At 41.6% G+C, this 21,875-nt stretch overlaps 1 protein-coding gene across 3 annotated transcripts; it reads left to right on the top strand.

Annotated features, from left to right (window-relative positions):
- The first annotated feature begins 442 nt into the window (after positions 1-442).
- On the top strand, positions 443-9,211 carry LOC118364302 (uncharacterized). Of its 3 annotated transcripts, none has more exons than XM_035745732.2 (6): positions 443-787; positions 4,270-4,436; positions 4,734-4,818; positions 4,927-5,071; positions 6,563-6,681; positions 7,338-9,211. In XM_035745732.2, the coding sequence occupies exons 3-6, from the start codon at positions 4,759-4,761 to the stop codon at positions 7,938-7,940; spliced, it is 927 nt and encodes a 308-aa protein (XP_035601625.1). In that variant the 5' UTR covers positions 443-787; positions 4,270-4,436; positions 4,734-4,758; the 3' UTR covers positions 7,941-9,211. The 3 variants fall into 3 exon arrangements, with proteins under 3 accessions (XP_035601625.1, XP_052345376.1, XP_052345375.1); XM_052489415.1 differs by lacking the exon at positions 443-787 and adding an exon at positions 3,068-3,164; XM_052489416.1 differs by lacking the exon at positions 4,734-4,818.
- Positions 9,212-21,875: the final 12,664 nt, after the last annotated feature.

Genomic DNA, 21,875 nt, shown 5'->3' with positions numbered 1-21,875 from the left:
CTATAACACGTTTGGGAACGACTGCATTAGACAGATCAGATTTCCATAATTATCATACAAAGATCCATTGAAGCAATATTTCTTGGAGTCTCCTTCATTCATTCCCGATACAACAATTCACGTTCTGTAGTGGTTGTGAGCAGAAAGGTGTGCCATTGAATCACTAACAATGTAACATACCGTTGTTTGAATACCATTAAACACAGAAATAGATACTGGTGAAACTGAAAACAGGTCATACAGTGTATTCCCAGGGAGGGGTAAGATGTGTTCACAGATAGCGTGTTCTACCTCCTTTTGTAATGATTTAGGATCCTTTTTCAGATAAAACCTGAAAGTCAAGAACAGGAGAGAGAGGGGGGGGGGGGACAGACAGTCAACACAGTAATAGAGACTTTGTGGGTGGGAGTTTGAGCATAGGGAGAGAAAAACAGGAACAAGGTTGATAAGACGGTTCCAAAGTTCAGCACACCTGGGGATGGGTGCTCCTCTCCCTACGCTGGTCAGAGATGGTTCAGGTCGTGGATAGGATATCCTATGAAGCCCAGAGCCGCTCACCGATACCCGGGGGATTGGGACTTGGTCTCTCCTTGTGTCTTCATTGATTATGGACCTGGACCATTCCTATTTTCTTCCTTTGACTGACACATCACATGTTGGGTTCTCCCTGAGGAAATCAGGACAGTACAGACAGTGGGAACGGGATTTTTATCTCACTCTTCTTACTCCTCAAGCCCAATGGATATGTGGCCTAGGAAGGTCATAGTGCTACTCCTGTACTGCTATGGTGAGTTTAATGGGGCACTACTGATCTCCTGTTTGATTTGGATGAGTGCACTCTTTTGTAGGTATAAACCTAGACTTACACCCCAAATGCCAACCCTATTTCCGAAATAGTCTACTGGGCTCTGGACAAAAGCACTGCACTACATAGGGAATAGGGTGCCATTTGGGACGCATACCTAAAGTCTTTGTTTCAAATGTAGTCATCAATTAATTAGATGTAGTGAGGCTCTGGAGGTTTCCCCTCAGTTCTAATCAAGGTCTTGGTGGATAAAGAGTAGTGAACCCTTTGTGGACTTCACTCATTCTAAATTGTAGCGATCAATGGAAAATGGATCCACGGGCATTTGAGTGCTCCATGAGTGGTCTATTATATCGACTACATTTATTCAAGAGGATATCAAAATGCTAATGTTGAAGGGAGTCGAGACTGTGTATCCTTTTCTGGTCAGTGTCAATTGCGCAACCTGCAATCTGCATGAGACATGACCAGATGCACTGTGACGTAAAGTGGTGTACATACGTAGCTGACGTTTTAAAAGGGAAAGGTTAACCATGCATAAATAGTTCCTAGTGTACTTATATTGTAGTGTAGTGAAAATCCCACCCGTTATGTAGTTGGATGGAAATGATCCAACCAATATGTCGAAATGATGTTGAACATAATAATAAACCCCATTCATCAATTTCACTCCAACATTGTGAGTAACAGGCCCTGTACGTCTCTAGAGGATATAGTGAAGGTAGCGAGCCTTCCATCACCTCTCAGTATGACTATAATGAACATGTCTAACTTGCACCATTATTCCATTATGGCGACCAATGTACTAGCATTCATTTATTGAAGCAAGCAGATCAGGGATGTCAGGGTGGTACCAATGCATATGCTGTGGGTATTGTGTATATCACAACTACCAGTAGACCTGATCAATTATAAGAGTATAGTCAAAGAATTACTCCGTAAAAGGAGGAATGCATTTACTCAATTCAACTAGTAGGATACTTAACACTCAAACAATTGCAGTGTAAATTATATACATGATACACTACAGACTAATCAGAGTAAATTACTAATCACCAATAGGCTAAGGCTTAACGTGGTTACACTTGTCTTCAATTCAGAATGATCTCTAAGAGTTCTCAAAATATTAACAAATGTACTGTCCTTTAACCACATTCAAGCATGAACACACATTCAACCTGAATGAACATTTCTTTGCACTTTGCTAGTAAAAACAAAAGACAGAAAAACACACCCAGATTCTAATCTAATCAACTCAATGTAGAATATAGCAGAGCGCCACTGTGTCACTCCCTCTTTGAACTATCAGCCGTCCGATTAACAGAATAACTCAGTTTCCCTGTAACAATAAATCCATAGCACTTACAGCACAGTAAAACATGTCAAAATGCATAGCTCTTTATGAACTCTTGAAACAATCCAAACATGACAATTTAACTCACAATAACATTCATTTCGTCGATTTCACGTTCTCATCTGTCTTCACACCTCCAATGGTCTCCGTGCTCGCAGGGTTCTGTGGGATAGTCTGTGGGAACGTCCCTCCCCAGAGAAATCCACATTTAAGGTGTGTTTAAACCCTGTGATAGCCCACAGATGGTCAGCCATCCAAACAATGTCATAAACCATGATTGAGTCATCACGCTGCGCCTCAGCACCCGCAAGCCACGCGTATCACCTTTTCTTATTCTTCCACAATAGTTTCTATCTTATTATAGTCCTGATAAGACTGGCAAAAACCTCTTGAGGAATTAAGGTTGTCCTATAACGGACACTGTATTTTTTTTAAAATTAAACATCCCTTTGTGGATGGGCCCTACTGACACAAACTGTTGCTTTTGTTTCATCCTATTCTCACTCAAATTAAACAATTGGCTTGCTTCCACATATCCAGCTGCTTATGTTCCCTCCTGTTCCCTCCTGTAGTCCAGGAACAATTACACATTTTAGTTCCTGCTACCAAAGAAACAAAGCCCAGCTCACATAATCCTTGTTTGAGTTTGGCCCACAGCTGCTGTGAGTGGAGCACGCGTATCTCGAGTGAGGCAGATCGAGCAGGCTTATCATATCTCGAGTGAGGCAGATCGAGCAGGCTTATCATATCTCGAGTGAGGCAGATCGAGCAGGCTTATCATATCTCGAGTGAGGCAGATCGAGCATGCGTATCTCGAGTGAGGCAGATCGAGCAGGCTTATCATATCTCGAGTGAGGCAGATCGAGCAGGCTTATCATATCTCGAGTGAGGCAGATCGAGCAGGCTTATCATATCTCGAGTGAGGCAGATTTTCAACACTGTACTCCACTGGAACAAGCTCGACAGCCCAGATGAAGGGGTCCTTTACAGTGTCCATTACAAAAGGTGAGAGACAGGAATACAGTGGTCACCTTTTCACCTTTCAACCCAACAGCTTATTTATGTGCCTAGGCTAGGGTGACCTAGGGCGATATGTGACTTATGTCAGCAACATTTTAAAGCTGTGTGCTGAAAGACAGACCTATGCCTCTGGGAAGAGACTGAGTGTGTGTGTGGTGTGTGTTTAAGTTGAAGTGTCATTTTCTTTCTCTCAATGCTCCTTTTCAGCATTATTGTCCCTATTGCTGCCCCCATCGTTATCCCCATTGTTTTCCCCATTGTTTCGGATATGGTGCATTGCTCTTTCGATTTGCCGCTCCACCTACTGCCATCAGCCTTGAAACTATGGTGCTACTGTACTTCTCCATGCTGCAGGTTGAGCTCCACTGACTGGGGCAAGCCTTAGCAGACAGGCTCTGGCTTGTGCATTACCACAGGCCTCACTCTGTTTCCCTGCACACCACAGGGATAAATCTGTGAAAAATATTGCCTGTTAAAATGCACGTTCAACTTTACAAACGACACTCAGTTCACCTGTGGCTATGTGAGGCAAATGTTTTCATCGCAATCACTCACTGCCTCTTTGAGATCCTTTGACCAAGTGGAAACGTCAGCTCATCTAATTGCTCATGACATCGTCTGACGGGCAAATGTCAAGTGCCACACCAATCACATTGATTTGTCTCTCCGAGACTGTCACCTGGAATTGCTCGCGTGTCCTTATTCAAGGCCTCATAGCGCCACCATCAAATCAGTTCAGGAAAAGATTGGCCCTGATCATGCCCACTCAATATCGGTTCCCTGTTTGACACACTATCCTTTAGCTATTTTTAAATTAGGAAGTAAGGGACCTATATAAGACACCTATTTCGTAACTCTGTTGTGCTATTTGTGGTCTAGCAAGCTAAGTTGCCTCACGCACACCCTGAAAGGCAAGACATTTACAACATGTGATATGTCATGCTTATAACCCGTTAAAAAGCATTGTAACTGCAGGCTTCGAGTAAAGTGTTACTCCATATTTTTTCTAAGTGCAACATAAAATTTTGGCTAAGGGTTCCCTCCGTAGTGTGTTTTATGTTTGATCATGTTTTTGCTTTGTTCATTATAGACACGGAGGGCCATACAAGCCGAAGATTGAGTGCCAGAACGTCACCACTCTTTCTTGTGACCTCACTGCAGAGACACCATACATCTATCAAAATTCCTACTATGCTGAGGTTTTCGCCGACAGTCACTCACTCGGCCGTACAGCACTGTTTAAACCTCTGAGAGACAGTAAGCAATTTCCTCTCTTTTATCCTACTTTTTCTAGATTGGGATGTTCTTTTATTATGTGTTGGCTCAGAAGGCAGAATCCTTAGTTGTGATACATATACACAGCCCCAACTTTCTGTTCATATTCCCTAATGACATCAATATATGTTTCCATGAAAGCTTATGTTATTCACCAATTATTCCAGCGAGCATTTGGCCCATGCTAAAAGGGTTTATCCTCTTTTCTTTCACATTGTCACTAATTTGTTATTTTCCTTAGTCTTATTCTCACTCTTTATTTTGTCTTTTACATGTCAGCTGTCATAAGACTCCCATCGAGGAGATGTTCAATAGTACCAGCTTTTCCTACCATGACCCTCCAACCTTCTATATCCTCAAACAGGTGACTCTCTCACGTGTACTGCTCACACGCATGCAGACACACACACACACACACACACACACACTGAATACACAAACATGTTCTAACTGCTGACTCTTTTTTTCACAGGTCCATAAAGACACAACTGGAGAGTTTGTCCTCAACCATCTACAAAACAACAACGTAATGTACTGTGGCTATGTGGTCTACACCCCGAAAAGAGAAATGTACCGAAATGCCAGTGAGAGCTGTACATTCTGTGTGGCATTACCAGGTGAGGTCATCTGGTGTCCCTCAAGGCTGGGGTGGCAGCGTAGCCTAGTGGTTAGAGTGTTGGACTAGTAACTGGAAGGTTGCAAGTTCAAATCCCTGAGCTGACAAGCAAATCTGTCGTTCTGCCCCTGAACAGGCTCTGTATGTATGCACAAGCTGGTCTCAGAGCATTTTGTGTTATTTTGTATGAAAATCCGAGGCGCTGCATTTAGTTATGTTACGTTTCGTATTGTATGTATTAATTTGTGGCTGTCCATCACCCATGTCGCATGATATGTTATGAATTGCAATTTGTATTTTATGTTCTGAATTAGAAAAACTTACAATATGTTATGAACTAGCTAGGTGGCTAATGTTAGCTATCTGGCTACTGTTAGCTAGGCTAGGGATTAGGGTTAAGTTTAGGAGTTAGGTTAAATTGTTACGGTTAGGGTTAGGGGAAGGGTTAGCTAACATGCTAAATAGTTGCAAAGTAGCTAAAAAGTAGTAAATAGTTGAAAAATTGTTAATTAGTTCAAATGCTCAAGTTTTCCTTGACGAGATGTAAACTCGCAATCTTTGGTTATAGAGCCACTCAACCACGACCAACCACCTTACTTTCGTTTTTGCTTGTCTTTTGTAACCATACCAAAAGTAACATGTCATACTAATTTGAGTGTCCCGGATTTACATTTACATTGTTAAGGGTATTCCTGCTGCTCAAATCAAATCAAATTTGATTTGTCACATACACATGGTTAGCAGATGTTAATGCGAGTGTAGCGAAATGCTTGTGCTTCTAGTTCCGACAATGCAGTAATAACCAACAAGTAATCTAACTAACAATTCCAAAACTACTGTCTTATACACAGTGTAAGGGGATAAAGAATATGTACATAAGGATATATGAATGAGTGATGGTACAGAGCAGCATAGGCAAGATACAGTAGATGGTATCGAGTACAGTATATACATATGAGATGAGTATGTAAACAAAGTGGCATAGTTAAAGTGGCTAGTGATACATGTATTACATAAGGATGCAGTCGATGATATAGAGTACAGTATTTTACATTTACATTGTTAAGGGTATTCCTGCTGCTGACTATATAAAGGCTCACTTCCTGGAGACAAGACTGAATGGAGCCGCTTACTTACGCATCCTTGAAACTACTGTACTGACTGACCTCACAGACACACTTTTCATTTATTTAACCTTTATTTAACTAGGCAAGTCAGTTAAAGAACAAATTCGTATTTCCAATGACGGCCTAGAAACAGTGGGTTAACTGCCTTGTTCAGGGGCAGAATGACAGATTTGTACCTTGTCAGCTCGAGGATTCAATCTAGCAACCTTTTGGTTACTGGCCCAACCGCTCTAACCAAGCTTTAACCGCTTGCTCTATAGTGCTGGCAATTTACAACCTATTGGCCTGTTTCCAATAGGCTCTGAGAGTGAAGCAGCTGTATTGCCACTACTGAGGTGTAATAGAAGCAATCTTCCCCTATCCAGGTGAACACTGGCTGCTGTTTCCCTGGTTCCTCCTCTTAGGGTGTCTGCTACTTGGTTCCTTCCTGCTACCGGTGGTGGTGTGTCGTCACTATGTGAGAAAGAAGAGTACAGACGCCTTGGTAGGAAATGTAGATTGGAGATTTCCCCATACATGAAGGAGTGCCAGTTCCTGATACTGGAAATACAGGCCTCCAGGCAAAACTTACAGTAACACGTGTATAAGAGGCCTCAATAGGGTGCAACCGAACCTGAGTTTAATCTCAGCCACCAACACGCAATACATTCAGCTCTTTTCTACGGCAACACCTGACTTAGAACAAGGCACAATGTGTAACAGTAGTTACAATAAAATGTTATCTCTTTGCAATTTACACATGCACTGATTTATGATGAAATGATTTCACTTTACCATCATTCATTTTCTCTTTAAATGGCCGCATTTACCAATCTTCCCAAAGTTGTATCTGTTTTATTCCATTTCCTCTCATATGCGGAGAAATCATACCCTTTTAATCAGTTGTATCACTGTAATTTGCATTTCATGCCAAGAACTGAAAGCAATTACAAAAGATTACAGCAGTGATGTGTCAGTGGAGCTTTCTTGCCATGAAAGTTGTTCAGAATTATAATTGAACAAGTTAAAGAATCAAATACATTTTGGTTTGACATACATTGTAACCCCTCAATGATTCCAAGGTTTGGTGGGTGGAGAGGGGGTCATAGAGGTGTTTCAGTAATAGTTACGTAAACTAAATCCTCTTTCTCTTCTTCACAGAAACTGACAACAAGCAACGTCCCACCTCCAATGTGGCACCCTCCAGGAGCCATCACCTACTCCATTGCCAAGTCGTATCATTACCCTGTAGGGTTCTCCTACGGTGACCTGGAGTCTGGTAAACTCCAGATGGGGCCAAAGTTCACCAGCAGCGGATCTGGGTCCTATTCCCCCCAGGACGAACCCTCCTCTATTGTCCAGCCCAGCACTGGGCAAGGGGCATCACTATTGTCTGATCTGGTCACCACGGGGGAGACAGAGTGGTTGGGCCCTGGTACAGGGAGAGAGGAGGAGAGAACAATATACACCCAAATCTCTCCATTGTGTTTCAATAACTCCAATGACTCACCATCTCACTCCATACCTCCCATCAACCTTGCAGACTGCGAGACCTCATCAATGACATTCTTGTCTGGTTACAAACAACACTGGGTACCCCTTGCCCCTCAAGGTCTAACAGCAGAGGATAACTTTGGGATTTCCTCATATGCTCCACAACAGGCTTGGATTGATCAGGAGGAAGAAGCGGAAGAAGGAGAAGAAGGAGGAAATGAACGAATCCGTGAATTCTTTCTGGGAGGTTGGGTGGTACAAATTCTTTAGTTCCACTAAAATAATCTTAAGGGCCTCTGTGCCTGTTCGCTCTGTTCGGGTCCCCAATGTACGTCAGAGACAAGTTCCGTCTCAGCGAGTCTTCACAAAGTGCAGGGAGAAGTTGGAAGGAGCAGAGAGAGGGTTTTGGCGGCGGCGCAGAGTGGGGTTTTCACGGTGCCGCTCCTGCCTGCTATGGAGCTTGTGATTCAGAAACAAGAACAGGATTCTACTCCAGTATCCAGCACACATGGCCCCCTCAATGGAGTCCTACTGAATCAAAGCTATAATTTTGGCCCTTTTTTAAACATTATAACTAATGTAGGACGTAGGATCAAGTGTTGTAAAAATGTAGGATCAAGGATATAAGATCAAATGCTGTAAAATAAATTTGTGTACATTATATTGTGACGCTCTATTTCATTTGCATACTGTGCAACAGTTCCAGCAATAGGCTAGTTCTACCAATATATGTGTGCACACATACACACATCTTAATGTACACAAACATGTTCATTTAAATCGTGACTGTGAAGTTTCTGTTTCATTTGAAGAAATGAAATGGACATCCGTGATTCAAGCTGGGTGGCATAAGGTGGTAAACAGCCAGTCCTCTTGTGTCACAATGTCATCAGCACAAAGCTTTTCATTTCATCATACTTTGTCTCTTTATTTATTGTTTCTTGCTCTTCATATTATGTGTGTTAATGTTCCACGTTATATGCACCACTATGCTGAAGAAAATATGACTGACATTTTCACGAGTTTTATAGCAACAATTGAAATTCATATTAGCATTGAAGGTGATGCATTGTATACATTTCTAAAAATATTATTGTCAGAAATACAAAAAGGGGCAGCGTGAGTTCGGTGAGAAATGTGTCAAATGACTTTGTAGAGTGTTTGGTCTTCGAAGTATGTGACCTCAATAACATCTAGTCATTGTTTGCTGCCCTTTTGAGGTGATGAAATTACAGGACAGGAGACAAAAGGGTTGGTAATTCTTTACCAGGGTGTGGTGGTTATGGTACTCTGGTGAGCTACCAACACCAAATGGCATGTGGTATCTAAGTGAAACTACCTATTACTACACTTTGATATATTAATAGGCTAAAACACTGTTAAAACTGGCAGGTATTCCTAGTTGATGCTGTGATGTGTATCACATATTCAACATATATGTACAGTATAATACTGATTTGTTTTTATATGAGTCACTTTCATAACTAATATGATTGTGAATTTGATGTTTTCATTAAAAGGTAACTACTGTAGGTAACTTGTGTTACTGAATTGGTTGATCCCATCATTGCTGTCAAAAGGTACTTCAGCGAACATGAGCTTCAGTACCATTAGTAAGCAGGGGAAGTTGAGGGGAAGTCTTGATGGGCTGACATATCAAGTGTTTTTTCTAAGAATTGCTTGACTTCTAAGAATATTCTTTACTTAGGCGTGAAAGTGGCAGAGCTACAGACCAGGAGACTTCCTGAAAATTGGTCTTCTCACAAAAACCTCTGTAGCGTCCGAACGGTTTGGCCTACAACTGATATGACCACTCTATGGAAATATGAGGCTCAGGAGCATGACGGTGTTCCCCGTTTTGCTCTACGACCCCCACAAGTGTCAAGGGACGCGTCTGAAGGTAACCCGGTACCGGTTGAAAAATTGTATTGAAGTATGGAGGTAGTTTTCTGCCAACAAAAAAAAGGGGTTAAATGTGTGTCAAAACACAAAAATATTTCCAGAGCTTAATTATATCTCCTAGATATAGGACACCTTTTTCATTATGATACATTTTTGACTGACTGTTTTGCCATTGATGAATGTTATTCAATGTGTTTCTATGGGCTTTAGTAGTCAAGGCCAAAATCAATATATGTATATTATTATGTCTACAGGGGTCCTAAAATTCCAAATCAAATATCTAAATGATCCATGGTATAGCCATCCTAAAACAATTCCGTATGTTAGCTAAGTATACCCCCCTGTTTTTGGTTAAAGAAAATGACTAAAAGCATAGACCTACCGCTTGTTAATTTGGGCTAGGGGGCAGTATTTTCACGTCCGGATGAAAAGCATGCCAAAAGCATGCCTGCTACTCAGGCCAAAAAGCTAGGATATGCATATTATTAGTGGATAGAGAACACTCTGAAGTTTCTTAAACTGTTTGAATAATGCCTGTGAGTATAACAGAACTGATTTGGCAGGCGAAACCCCGTGTTTTTTGAGCTCAAAGTGTTTTCCATTAGGTTTCTATGGTTATCCCTTTTTAATAGAAATATGCTTGCAGTTCCTATGGCTTCCACTAGATGTCACTAGATGTCTTTAGAAATTGGTTGATGTTTTTCCTTTGAGAAATTAAGAAGTATTCCTTTCCTTTCCATGTGTCACACAAAGGGACTCTTTTGGAGTGCGCTTCACTTTGTTTTCGTCCGTTATTGAGCACAGTATTTCCCGTCTTAAATTTGATCTATTATTTATGTTTTAGGATACATCAATTCTGATTAGGAACGTTGCTTGAAATGTTTGGACCAAGTTAACAGGTAACTTATTAGATACTTTGTAGGCATGTTGGAACTGGTGTATTTCTTAATCAAACGCGCCAAATAAATTGACATTTTGGGGATATAATGAAGGAATTTATCGAACAAAAGGACCATTTGTGATGTTTATGGGACATTTTGGAGTGCCAACAGAAGAAGATCTTCAAAGGTAAGGCCTGAATTACATCGTTATTTCTGATTTTTGTTTTGCACCTGCCTGGTTGAAATCTGATTTTCATGTGTTTGTATGCGGGGTGCTGTCCTCCGATAATCGCATGGTCTGCTTTTGCCGTAAAGCCTTTTTGAAATCTGACACTGTGGCCGGATTAACAAGAAGTTAAGCTGTATTTTGATGTATAACACATGTATGTTTAATCAATTCTTATTATGAGTATTTCTGTTTTTGAATTTGGCGCTCTTCAATTTCACTGGATGTTGTCAAATCAACCCCGTTACCGGGATCCGAGCAGGAATGGGGGTGAAGGGATCCCTAAGAGGTTTTAAGATAAATAATACATTTTGGACCTGATTATATTAAGCGATCTATAACGACGCTTTAGTCCGCAATGCTTTATGCTAGAAACATCTTGTAAAATGCAGGGAAAGACGTGACTCCGATGCATTTGGGGTATCTTTGATGTATCTCTATGACATTCAGAGGCTGCACTACAACCTTCTCTAGCTGACTAAACAAAAAATGTACTTTGCTTGGGAAGTAATGTGTGATTCTGTCACTATCAATTCATTATTTCGATAGGCTTCTCAACAACATACTAACTCTAAATCAGTCAGGAGCAAGCCCGGTAGCCTAAGAATGAATGAACATGTATTATTTAGGCTATATTAGTGTTAATATGAATATTATTTCAAGGCTATAGCCTGCCATTTAAGAAATACATTATGAAGCATTTGTGACACGCTAGAGGCTGGCAGCAGTGTTCAGCATTTCAACAACACATCATCAACAGCACTTCAACCAACATGCCTATAAATGTAGCATTTAAGCTCTATAAAATGAAGAAGAAAAAATAGAAAGATCCTTAGAGTTAAATAACAATTAAACAAAAAATGCCTTGTTAGGCCATACATTGCCTTTGAATTAACTTTTAGAAACACGAGTTTGGCCAGTATTTGGTTTGAGGATCATGTGGTGTGAATACAAGTGCATATAGGCCTTCCTGATGATACACGGCTGCTGTGTTAAACAACAGATGTATTTTTCTCAAATTCAATGATGATCAGATACGACTGTTGAAACTGGTTCTTTTGCGCTACATTTTTACTGTCGATAGACAACTTTAGCACTGTTCCAAACTTAGACTATCCCCTTTTTTTAACAATAGCCTGTATGCAAATCAAAATGTAGTGAAAATGTAGTGAAAGAGCCATCCTGATAATGCAGCCATCCTGATCATGTGAGAGGGGGAGAAAGGATAGGGGAAACTGTCCAGCCCCTTGGCTGGTATTGCAGACTTTTATTCTTACTTTGACTGTTTCCTTTGGACAGATGTCCAGACCATTGAAACTGTGTTGCAACAACACTCTGACAGAAACTCCACTCTATCTGTCAGACATTCCCTCTACACATCCTCTCCTGTCTCCTTCTCTCCATACCCAAGAAGAAAAGAGAGAGAATTGCAGTCATGACCCTCTGGTCTCTTCTAACATACAGTAGTTCACGATTCTCCAAGAACCTTCTGAGCGAATCCCAATAGAGTTCTTTGAAATAAGTGCAAATTGCATTTCAAACTGAAGTGAAAAGTGTCACTGCCTGCCCTCGATCAATGAATATATTGGTGGGGTGGGAGTTTTACTCACAGAGAAAGAATTTTCAGCGATTAATAGCTCGTACTGACCCTAGCAAAGGATCATGTTTACATCAACCTCTCCTCACAAACAAAACAGCCAGGTGGAAAAGCCAGCATCGTATTTTCAAAAAACGCAACCAGGAGACGATTGATTAAAAATAAAGAGGTTATCTAAGAGAAATACAGTTATTTTTTGCTCTTTGGAGTTTCTTAACTTATCAGCTTATATATTATATGGAGATTGCTTAATAGTTCCTTTGGGAGTTGAACTCTTAAACCCTTCGTTCCAAATGTATTTTTGAGAGTGGGCATTTTGATGGGCTCACTTACCATATTCTCTGATCTGAGGCAAAAGGCAGCCTCTGAAAAATATACAGCTTGATGGGGGCAAAATCAATTTCCTTTGAAGTAATGAAAATCTTATCAGCTAACGTTTGAAGACTTTGATGGGACTAGACAAGAGGAACGGGTCAATTTTGGTATCTTTTACAACCCACTATCACCCCAATATTCTCTCTTGGCAGTCGCTATCTTTTTACCTACTTCCGCATTTTAGGTTCCGCTCGGATAAAATGGACCAATTTAGCTTGCTCCATTGAAATATATGCATGGCTCGTTGCTAATGAAGTTTTGTTCTGATTTGAAAGTTTAATTGAGGAGCAAGCTGGATCAGTTAACTCTGTTTCTCACACAGTTGCCTGTCATGACGGCAAGACGCCAACTTTGCCCATGAAAATATAATGCTAATGCTAATTAGCAATGCGTACGCCAGTGTTATTTTTAAATGTCAATTTGATGTCTTTCAACAACAACAACAAAGTGAGAAGCTTCATGTCTGATAGCCTACATTTAGTAACTTCATTAGGTTGTAGATATAGAGCAATTTTTGGTTTACAAGCAAAAAGCCCTGAAGCAGACACTGATGTCGGGATCTTGACAAACTTAGCAGTGAGTGAGTCATGACCATGAAAACACACAAGACTGATGATCAACTCATCCAGAACGCCGCAGCCCGTCTGGTGTTCAACCTTCCCAAGTTCTCTCACGTCACCCCGCTCCTCCGCTCTCTCCACTGGCTTCCAGTTGAAGCTCGCATCCGCTACAAGACCATGGTGCTTGCCTATGGAGCTGTGAGGGGAACGGCACCTCAGTACCTCCAGGCTCTGATCAGGCCCTACACCCAAACAAGGGCACTGCGTTCATCCACCTCTGGCCTGCTCGCCTCCCTACCACTGAGGAAGTACAGTTCCCGCTCAGCCCAGTCAAAACTGTTCGCTGCGCTGGCCCCCCAATGGTGGAACAAACTCCCTCACGACGCCAGGACAGCGGAGTCAATCACCACCTTCCGGAGACACCTGAAACCCCACCTCTTTAAGGAATACCTAGGATAGGATAAAGTAATCCTTCTCACCCCCCTTAAAAGATTTAGATGCACTATTGTAAAGTGGCTGTTCCACTGGATGTCATAAGGTGAATGCACCAATTTGTAAGTCGCTCTGGATAAGAGCGTCTGCTAAATGACTTATATGTAATATATATATGTAACAAGTATATTATTCTTCTAGTTTTATCTAGCTCTATTTGTGATATTTCACCTTGCCTCGTTGGCTTGCTAGCTTGCTAGGCAACCAACCGTCAAAAGACATCTGCGATGTTGTAGCGTAGACAATAACCATCTGATTACATATTTTCTGACTTCCATGAGCTGAATCTGAATTTGGATGTGAACGTATTTACTTCCATGTAAACAAACTGCTTTCCGATTCGGAACTGTACTTGCAACTTTTCATGACATAGCCAGGAAATGGGTCTACAACAGTGGCGGTCAGTGCCGTTTATGATGAGGCAGGACGATTCTTTTTTGAATGAGAATGGCTTTATTTCTATTACAGCATGGACTTTCATTCATATTCCATTCACCCAGTTCAATGTAACATCGATAGGTTTAGGCTACTACATGATACTCAAATTTTCCCTTTACCCATCAATGAGGTTGCTATAACCTAGCCTATTAATGAAAGTTTACAACATAGGTGCACACAGAGAGAGAATTTTCAGATATCAGTGACACATTCAATACCAGCTTTCACACTCTTGCCATCATCTAGCTTATCTAAGGTGTAATCATTAGTCTAACAGTTGCAAAAATGAGTTTCTATTGGACAAGTTCATGTATTTTTATCCCTGTTTCGTTTGTTTCCGTTAAAGAAACGTTTTTCAACAGAATCGGCGGAATGAATACACCCCGGATCACAGCAACCACGTTTTGTATTCATTCTAGCCTCTATGCACTCTCCTCCTCTCACATTTCCCCTTCGTTTATGGACTTCAATGCACAACACATCAGCTCTATGTGACCAGATGAAAAATCCTTTCCAAGCCAAACCATGTCATAACCGCGACAGACAGCCTACATCGTTGTCCCCATATTATCTAAAGTAACATCCTAGTCAACATAGCTAATAGAACTAATGTGTTAGTAAACCTGCTACAATCATGCAGTAACGTTACAGTGTATAGACAGTAAGCAGTTACACCGGCAGATCTTGGTGGCAATAAATTAATAAAACCAAAAGCTTACCTTGACTTGGAAGAGTTCCATTGTTGTGTTGGATAATCATAGCCAGCTAGCTAACATAGCATCCCTCTGTTTGAGCTGGGTGATTGAGTAACTAAACTAGCTAGCTGCATTTGCTAGCTAAGCAAGTGAAACTGAAAGTGAAAGAATGACGAAATCTCTCCCTTTCTCTCGCTCTTGCTTCACCTTCATTTTTGAAGAAATTCATTTGTTGAAAACTGTTCAACTATTGTCTTTCTCACTCTTTGAGTCAACTACTCACCACATTTTATGCACTGCAGTGTTACCTAGGTATAGCTTATGCTTTCAGTACTAGATTAATTCTCTGATCCTTTGATTGGGTGGACACCATGTCAGTTCATGCTGCCAGAGCTCTGATAGGTTGGAGGACGTACTCCGGAAGTTGTCATAATTACTGTGTAATTCTATGGAAGTTGGTGAGAACCAAGAGCCTCCTAGGTTTTGTATTCAAGTCAATGTACCTAGAGGAAGCTAGCTGTCCCCCAGCTACACCATGGTGCTATTGGCTACAGCCTACAGTGCTGTTGAGGCAAATGTAGACTTTCATTGCAAAACAGTTTGTTTTTATCAATTATTTGGTGACGTGAATATATTTAGAATAGTTTTATCTAAAAAATAAAACTTTTTCAATGTTTTAGCATTTTTATGAAATTCACTGAGTAGGAGGCTCCACTGCTCTCTACTAGTCTATAGACAGGCAGGTACAGTGTGCTGACCTTGCAAAGCTCCTGTTTCTAGTTCTTATTAGCCCTAACAAGAATGTGTCAAATTTACAACAGTACTATGCACCATGCATGAAGAACGGAAGGTTCTGCAGCATTCAGGATTTCTTTCTACCCAGAGTGAACAGTAATTGATCTAATTGTCTTACACTGAGCAGCCTCTTCCTGCTTCCCCCATCCGAGGCCCACACTTCCTCCCTGCAAACCCACTTCCTCCAAATGACTTAATGGATTGAAGTCTGCCTTTAGTTGGATGCAATCACGCCTGTTCACCCCACCCATCACCCCCTTCCATTTTAATGAGGTTTTAATGGGTCTTTGATTAGAAAATGCATTTAGACAGCTGCCATGGCCCGGCCGGAAATGATGGATCTTCTCAGAGTACTTTTAAATGTCCATTAAGGTCTATTTCTGTTGCTTTTGCAAGTGTCTGAAAAGAAGAAAGCAACGTTTATTTGGATACAGCTGGAGCAGTTTTCCATTGCTTGAGGAAGAAGAGGATGTTGAGTGTCATCTTGACAGCGGATGGGTGCCATATTGAAGAGAGTTGTAAAAGAGGGGAGTTGTAGAACCGCTAATTAATTTCTCAACACGGTCTCATTAGAATGTCCAAATAGTGGCATTTAACCATTGTAGCTATACAGTATGTTACTTAAGCTGACATATTAGTTATGTGTCACCTACATTCACTTGTATGTCACTATAATGGTGTATTTATATCATTACTGACTGACTGATCACGGATTCTCCATTATAACAGGAACTTATAAAGCTGGTCTCATCAGCTGCTTTGTTCTGGCAGGGGCAGTCCAGTTACTCTTAGTCAGACTGTCACTGGTGGTATATGATGAGAAGAGGGGGCTGGCAAGTCCAGCTTGCATTGTTTACTGATACACCAGAGGCAGGTGTGGACAGTAAATGCTTTAACTAACCCCCCAACCCGGCACACAAAGAGATGGCCTTGGATGAAGCCTCTTAGTGTCTTTTTAAACCCTATCACACGGCATTGAACTATCTTAACACACACACGCATACATGCTTGTGCACGCACAAATGAACACACACACATACACACACACACACACACACACACACACACACACACTAGATCTGTGAGGATAAACCAAAAATGATCGACACCTACCATAGCGATCACTTATCGCAGGCATTTTGCTGATAGCATTCAGTTGTGAAATGTTATAGTGAAATGGATTTTTGTCCATATCGCCCAGCTGCCATCTCACTCTCACTGTCTCTCTGTCTCAGTCAGTCTGAGCTCCATGTTTAATGAGACAGAACAGTGGGCAAGCTCCAGCGACTAATCAGAGATCAGTGTAAAAAGAGACAGAGAATGGGGGGGTGAGGGAAGAGGGGAAGAAAGAGAGGAACTTGGATCAGGGGAGAGACAAAAGTGAGACGGTGAGTGGAGAGGGAAGGGAGATCAAGGCAGGAGACGGGAGTTGATAGAGAAAGAAATCAAGGATGGAAAAGTAGTCTGCGAGATAAAGGGAGAGGTTTGAAAGGAGGAATGGCGTGACTGGAACTCAGGTGCGAATACGATCATTAATAACCCTTGTTCTTTGAGATGGTGTTCAAGGCCAGTCTTTCAATAGAAGAGACCCAGACTGTTTTATCTAGGCTTTCTTTACCCTTATCGCCCATGGTCTCAATTATGAGACAAGACCATTATGGGGCCAGATGAAAAAGGAACACAGAGAATGGACTAGCCCCCACCCCACATTTTCTGAGAATGTTCAACTACCAATAAGTTTAGGACTATCTTGTTATATAGACACATTTATTATAAAAAGTCAACCATATATTCACACTCATCCCAACATGACAGTGACTGATCAGACAGTTGGAATACCCTAGGCATTGTTTCCCCTGTGGCCATTCCAGCTGTTTCTTCAGCTGCCTAGATCATACATCCCGCTCAAACCTCAACCCTATTGTATTGTTCTATTGTTGCTACTGTGGCATCCTTGGCCGCAGGTCTGCAGTGCTGACTAAGTCTATCTGGCTGGATGGCATTGACCTGTGTGGGTGGGGGTTGGTGGTGGGGCCACTGGAGGGCACGTGTCAGTAGTCTATATTTACCACCTTGAGTGCATTGTGTTTGGCCACATTCTCTTCATGGAGGACACTTTGTGTCCGGGGCCAGGTTCACCTTCACTGCTCATACAGGGAGAGGCAGAGTGAGGAGCACGGGGAGCGAAAGAATAGAGAGAGGAACTTTAAAGACAGGTGAGACGGGGAGATTAAGAGAACGTGAGACAGCAATTGAGAGAGACAGATAGTGAAAGGTGACATGGGACAGAGAGAGAGAGAGAGAGAGAGAGAGAAAGAGAGAAAGAGAGAAAGAAAGAAAGAAAGTGTGTCCTTCACGCTCATCTTGAGCTCCTGTGGAGTATAACCCTTTCTTCAAAGACAAACGTAAGTGGCTTTTTAATTCACCCTTGCGGTACACTGTGATGTCATGATGTCATCACTTCCTGTTTTCTTTCCAACGTAGTCTCATCCACAAGGACGTGTTAAGGATACATTACAAGGATCATAAACGTCACATATAGTGAAAACCAATACCGGGAAAGTAACCCAATGACAATTAGCGTCTGGTGGCTTAATAAGTAAGTGATAATGATGGACTTTTAATTAAGCCAATGGCAGTGGTGTAAAGTTCTTAAGTAAAAATACTTTGAAGTACTACTTAATTATTTTTGGGGGCTATCTGTACTTTACTTTACTATTAACATTTTGGACAACTTTAACCTTTACTTCACTATAGTCCTAAAGAAAATAATGTACTTTTTACTCCATACAATTTCCCTGACACCCAAAAGTACTTGTTACATTTTCAATGCTTAGCAGGACAGGAAATGGTCTAATTTGTGCACTTATCAAGAGAACATCCCTGGTCATCCCTGCTGTCTCTAATCTGATGGACTCACTAAACACACATGCTTCGTTTGTAAATGATGTTGGAGTGTGCCCCTGGCTATCCATAAATTTGAAACAAAACAAGACATTGGTGTCATCTGGTTTGTTTATTATAAGGAATTTGAACTTATCTATACTTTTACTTTTCATACATTAGTATATTTTAGCAATTACATTTACTTTGATATTAAAGTATATTTAAAACCAAATACTTTTAGACTCATTTTCACTTTTACTTGAGTAATTTTCTATTAAGGTATCTTTACTTTTATTCAAGTATGACAATTGGGTACTTTTTCCACCACTGGCCAATGGGATGGCATATGTGTTTACAAAAACGTTTGACTATGTTTCAGTGTTTCTAGTTATTTCTACATTTTTCCTCAAATTCATGTGGTAGAACGTCTTCCTCTATGGAGTAGCCTCATCTGGCCTCCATATGCAAATAACGCATGTTACTATACTGCGGAGCTTAGCATAGTCTTGGATGTTTCCTTTTGTCTGCCTGAGATAAGTCTTTCTTTGCTGGTTCCTCAAGCTGGTTGAGTGTCAAACGAGTCTCTACTTTTGGCAGCCTTCATAGATACGAGTTGAAATGACTCTCTCAGGACAATTTTCTCATCAGAGAGTTGGACTGTACTGTCTACTTCGAGACATAGGGGAAACTACACTGTGAGCAAAAAGAACATTACTCTCCACTCTCTCCACAGGGGTCCGGGTATCCAGGCACGCACCAGCTGAGACAGATACATTGTAACACGCTGGAGATGTACCTTTTTACCACCTTCGTACAAACAACCCTTTCGTTTTGCACAACAATGAGCCGTGAAGGGAAACCAGTGGGGCTGCTATCCTGTTGAAGCCATTAGTCGTTTGCTAACATCAGCAGGCTCAGCGCAATGTAATTCAAAGCATTAAAGCATTAGACACTAGCCACTCGCTAACGTTAGCCCAGGTCGTACAATGTAAATCGAACAGACCAGAAGGAAAAACAAATGAGGGTGTTTATAATGCGAACACGGTTGACAGTTGCTTGTGGGAGTTGGTGAAGGAAGTTATCAATCAGGCTCTGGCCTGGTTCTGTTGGTTGGGTGAGCTGCCTTGTCGGCCTCCTCAGAGCAGAGAGTGATTAATGACTGCTAGGGTGGCAGGCAGCGGCATGGTGGCAGACCTGAACTAATGAATTATAACTCGCTCAATGGCCCACAAAGGGCCAGTTCATTTAACAGAGGCCTGAAGCACACCTTTCTCCATGGCAACTGCACCTGTCTTTACTTCAAACACAGTCAACACATTGGATTGTGTTGTTGTTGTGCTAATATGATATTACATATTTTGGATGCATTTCTATTGACACCTGGCTATTTGGGATCCGCCGTGAGCATAATTACGATGGTCATAAATGTACATATTTATGTACATATACAACATATAGATCTAGTTGAATATGGTGTTCTGTATATACAAAAGTATGTTGAAATTCAAATTAGTGGATTATTTCAGCCACACCTGTTGCTGACAGATGTATAAAATCGAGCACACAGCCATGCAATCTCCATAGACAAACATTGACAGTAGAATGGCCTTCCTGAAGAGCTCAGTGACTTTCAACGTGGCACCGTCACAGGATGCCACCTTTCCAACAAGTCAGTTCGTCAAATTTCTGCCCTGCTAGAGCTGACCCGATCAACTGTAAGTGCTGTTATTGTGAAGGGGAAAGGTCTAGGAGCAACAACGGCTCAGTCGCGATGTGCTAGACCACACAAGCTCACAGAATGGGAAAATCATCTGTCCTCAGTTTTCCACGGCCAAGCAGCCACGCGCAAGCCTAAGATCGCCTAGCACTTTGCCAAGCATTGGCTGGAATGGTGTAAAGCTCTCCACCATTGGACTCTGAAGCAGTGGAAACGCGTTCTCTGGAGTAATGAATCATGCTTCATCATCTGGCAGTCCGACTGACAAATCTGGGTTTGGAGAACACTAATGCATAGTGCCAACTGTAAAGTTGGCTGGAGGAGGAATGATGGTCCGGGACTGTGAAGACAAATCTTAGCGCTACAGCATACAAGCCTTCCCAGACAAGTGGAGGCTGTTATTAGAGCAAAGGGGGACCAACTCCCTGATCTTGGAATGAGATGTACGACAAGCATGTGTCCACATACTTCTGGCAAAGTAGTGTATCATACACTTACTTTATGGAAACCTGTCCTGCATTGGAGAAAAGTAGATGTTGACCGTTTTGATCATGTTAATCTAATGGATGCAAATACAATTCTAAAGATCCAATTTCCTTAGCACAATTTATCCTGTAATTTATTCATCCACTTCAATGAAAACTGCTTGCATGGGTGTAAAGTACAGTCAATGTTGACCATCCAAGTATTACTGTCTATTACCGGATATGTGCATAGCTAGACAGATGAAAAGTGCCCTGTATATAAGGGAGCCCTGGTTTGTTGTGGGTTGTGGGATGACATTAGAGCTTTTAAACAAGGACATGAGCGGGTGGCAGTTATTCTGAGCTCATTGAGACAGCAGTGCAGTGACGCAGTGTGTGTCCGGAGTGTGTGAGTGTTTGCTCAAAGGCAGTATTAGAGCTACACTTACGTGCATAAACACGTGGTACACACAAGTCAATGTGGATAAAGTTGCCAATAGATTTTAGATTACACTCGTACACTGTATGCAGACTTGCACACTCACATACACACGTCATTGAGACCCTCTCCAGAAAGAGAGACACGTTGCTGCTTGTATTGAGATACCTCCAGATGAGCAGTCAACCTTGTCTGTCTCTCCCTGCCAAAGTCAGCCTTCAATCCCCAGAACAGCCCTGATTCACCACAGAGCTCACCCATGCTCATATAAACACACACCAGCCAACATTGACTCAACGACTGCCCACACACTCCGCACACAAATACTGCACACACACCATACCATACAGATACCATACATGTACCATACACCATACCATTATGTGTATGGCACCGGAGGAGATGGCTGCCGTTTTACGGGCTCTGAACCAATTGTGCGATTGTGTGTGGTTTTTTTCACGTTATTCAAAGCTTATTTTGCACATGCTGTTTCTGCCACCGTCTCTTACGATCTAAAAGAGCTTCTGGATATCAGGACAGCCATTACTCACCTCGTACTGGAAGAATATTTTTTATTTAGTAAGTCGAACGGGAAGGATTTTCTTCAGACACGGCCCAAATCCTGGTCATTCGCATGAAGAAGAGACAGAGATGTCGGTAGCCTTGTAAGGATCCAACGGCGAGTGGGTAATCCGCCTCTACCATCAGTCCTATTAATGTGCAATCATTGGATAATAA

Source organism: Oncorhynchus keta, chromosome 31 (genome assembly GCF_023373465.1).
Source record: "Oncorhynchus keta strain PuntledgeMale-10-30-2019 chromosome 31, Oket_V2, whole genome shotgun sequence".
Lineage (NCBI taxonomy): Eukaryota > Metazoa > Chordata > Actinopteri > Salmoniformes > Salmonidae > Oncorhynchus > Oncorhynchus keta.
The sequence above is the reverse complement of the archived record's forward strand: the minus strand, read 5'-3'. Positions and strand labels throughout refer to the sequence as shown.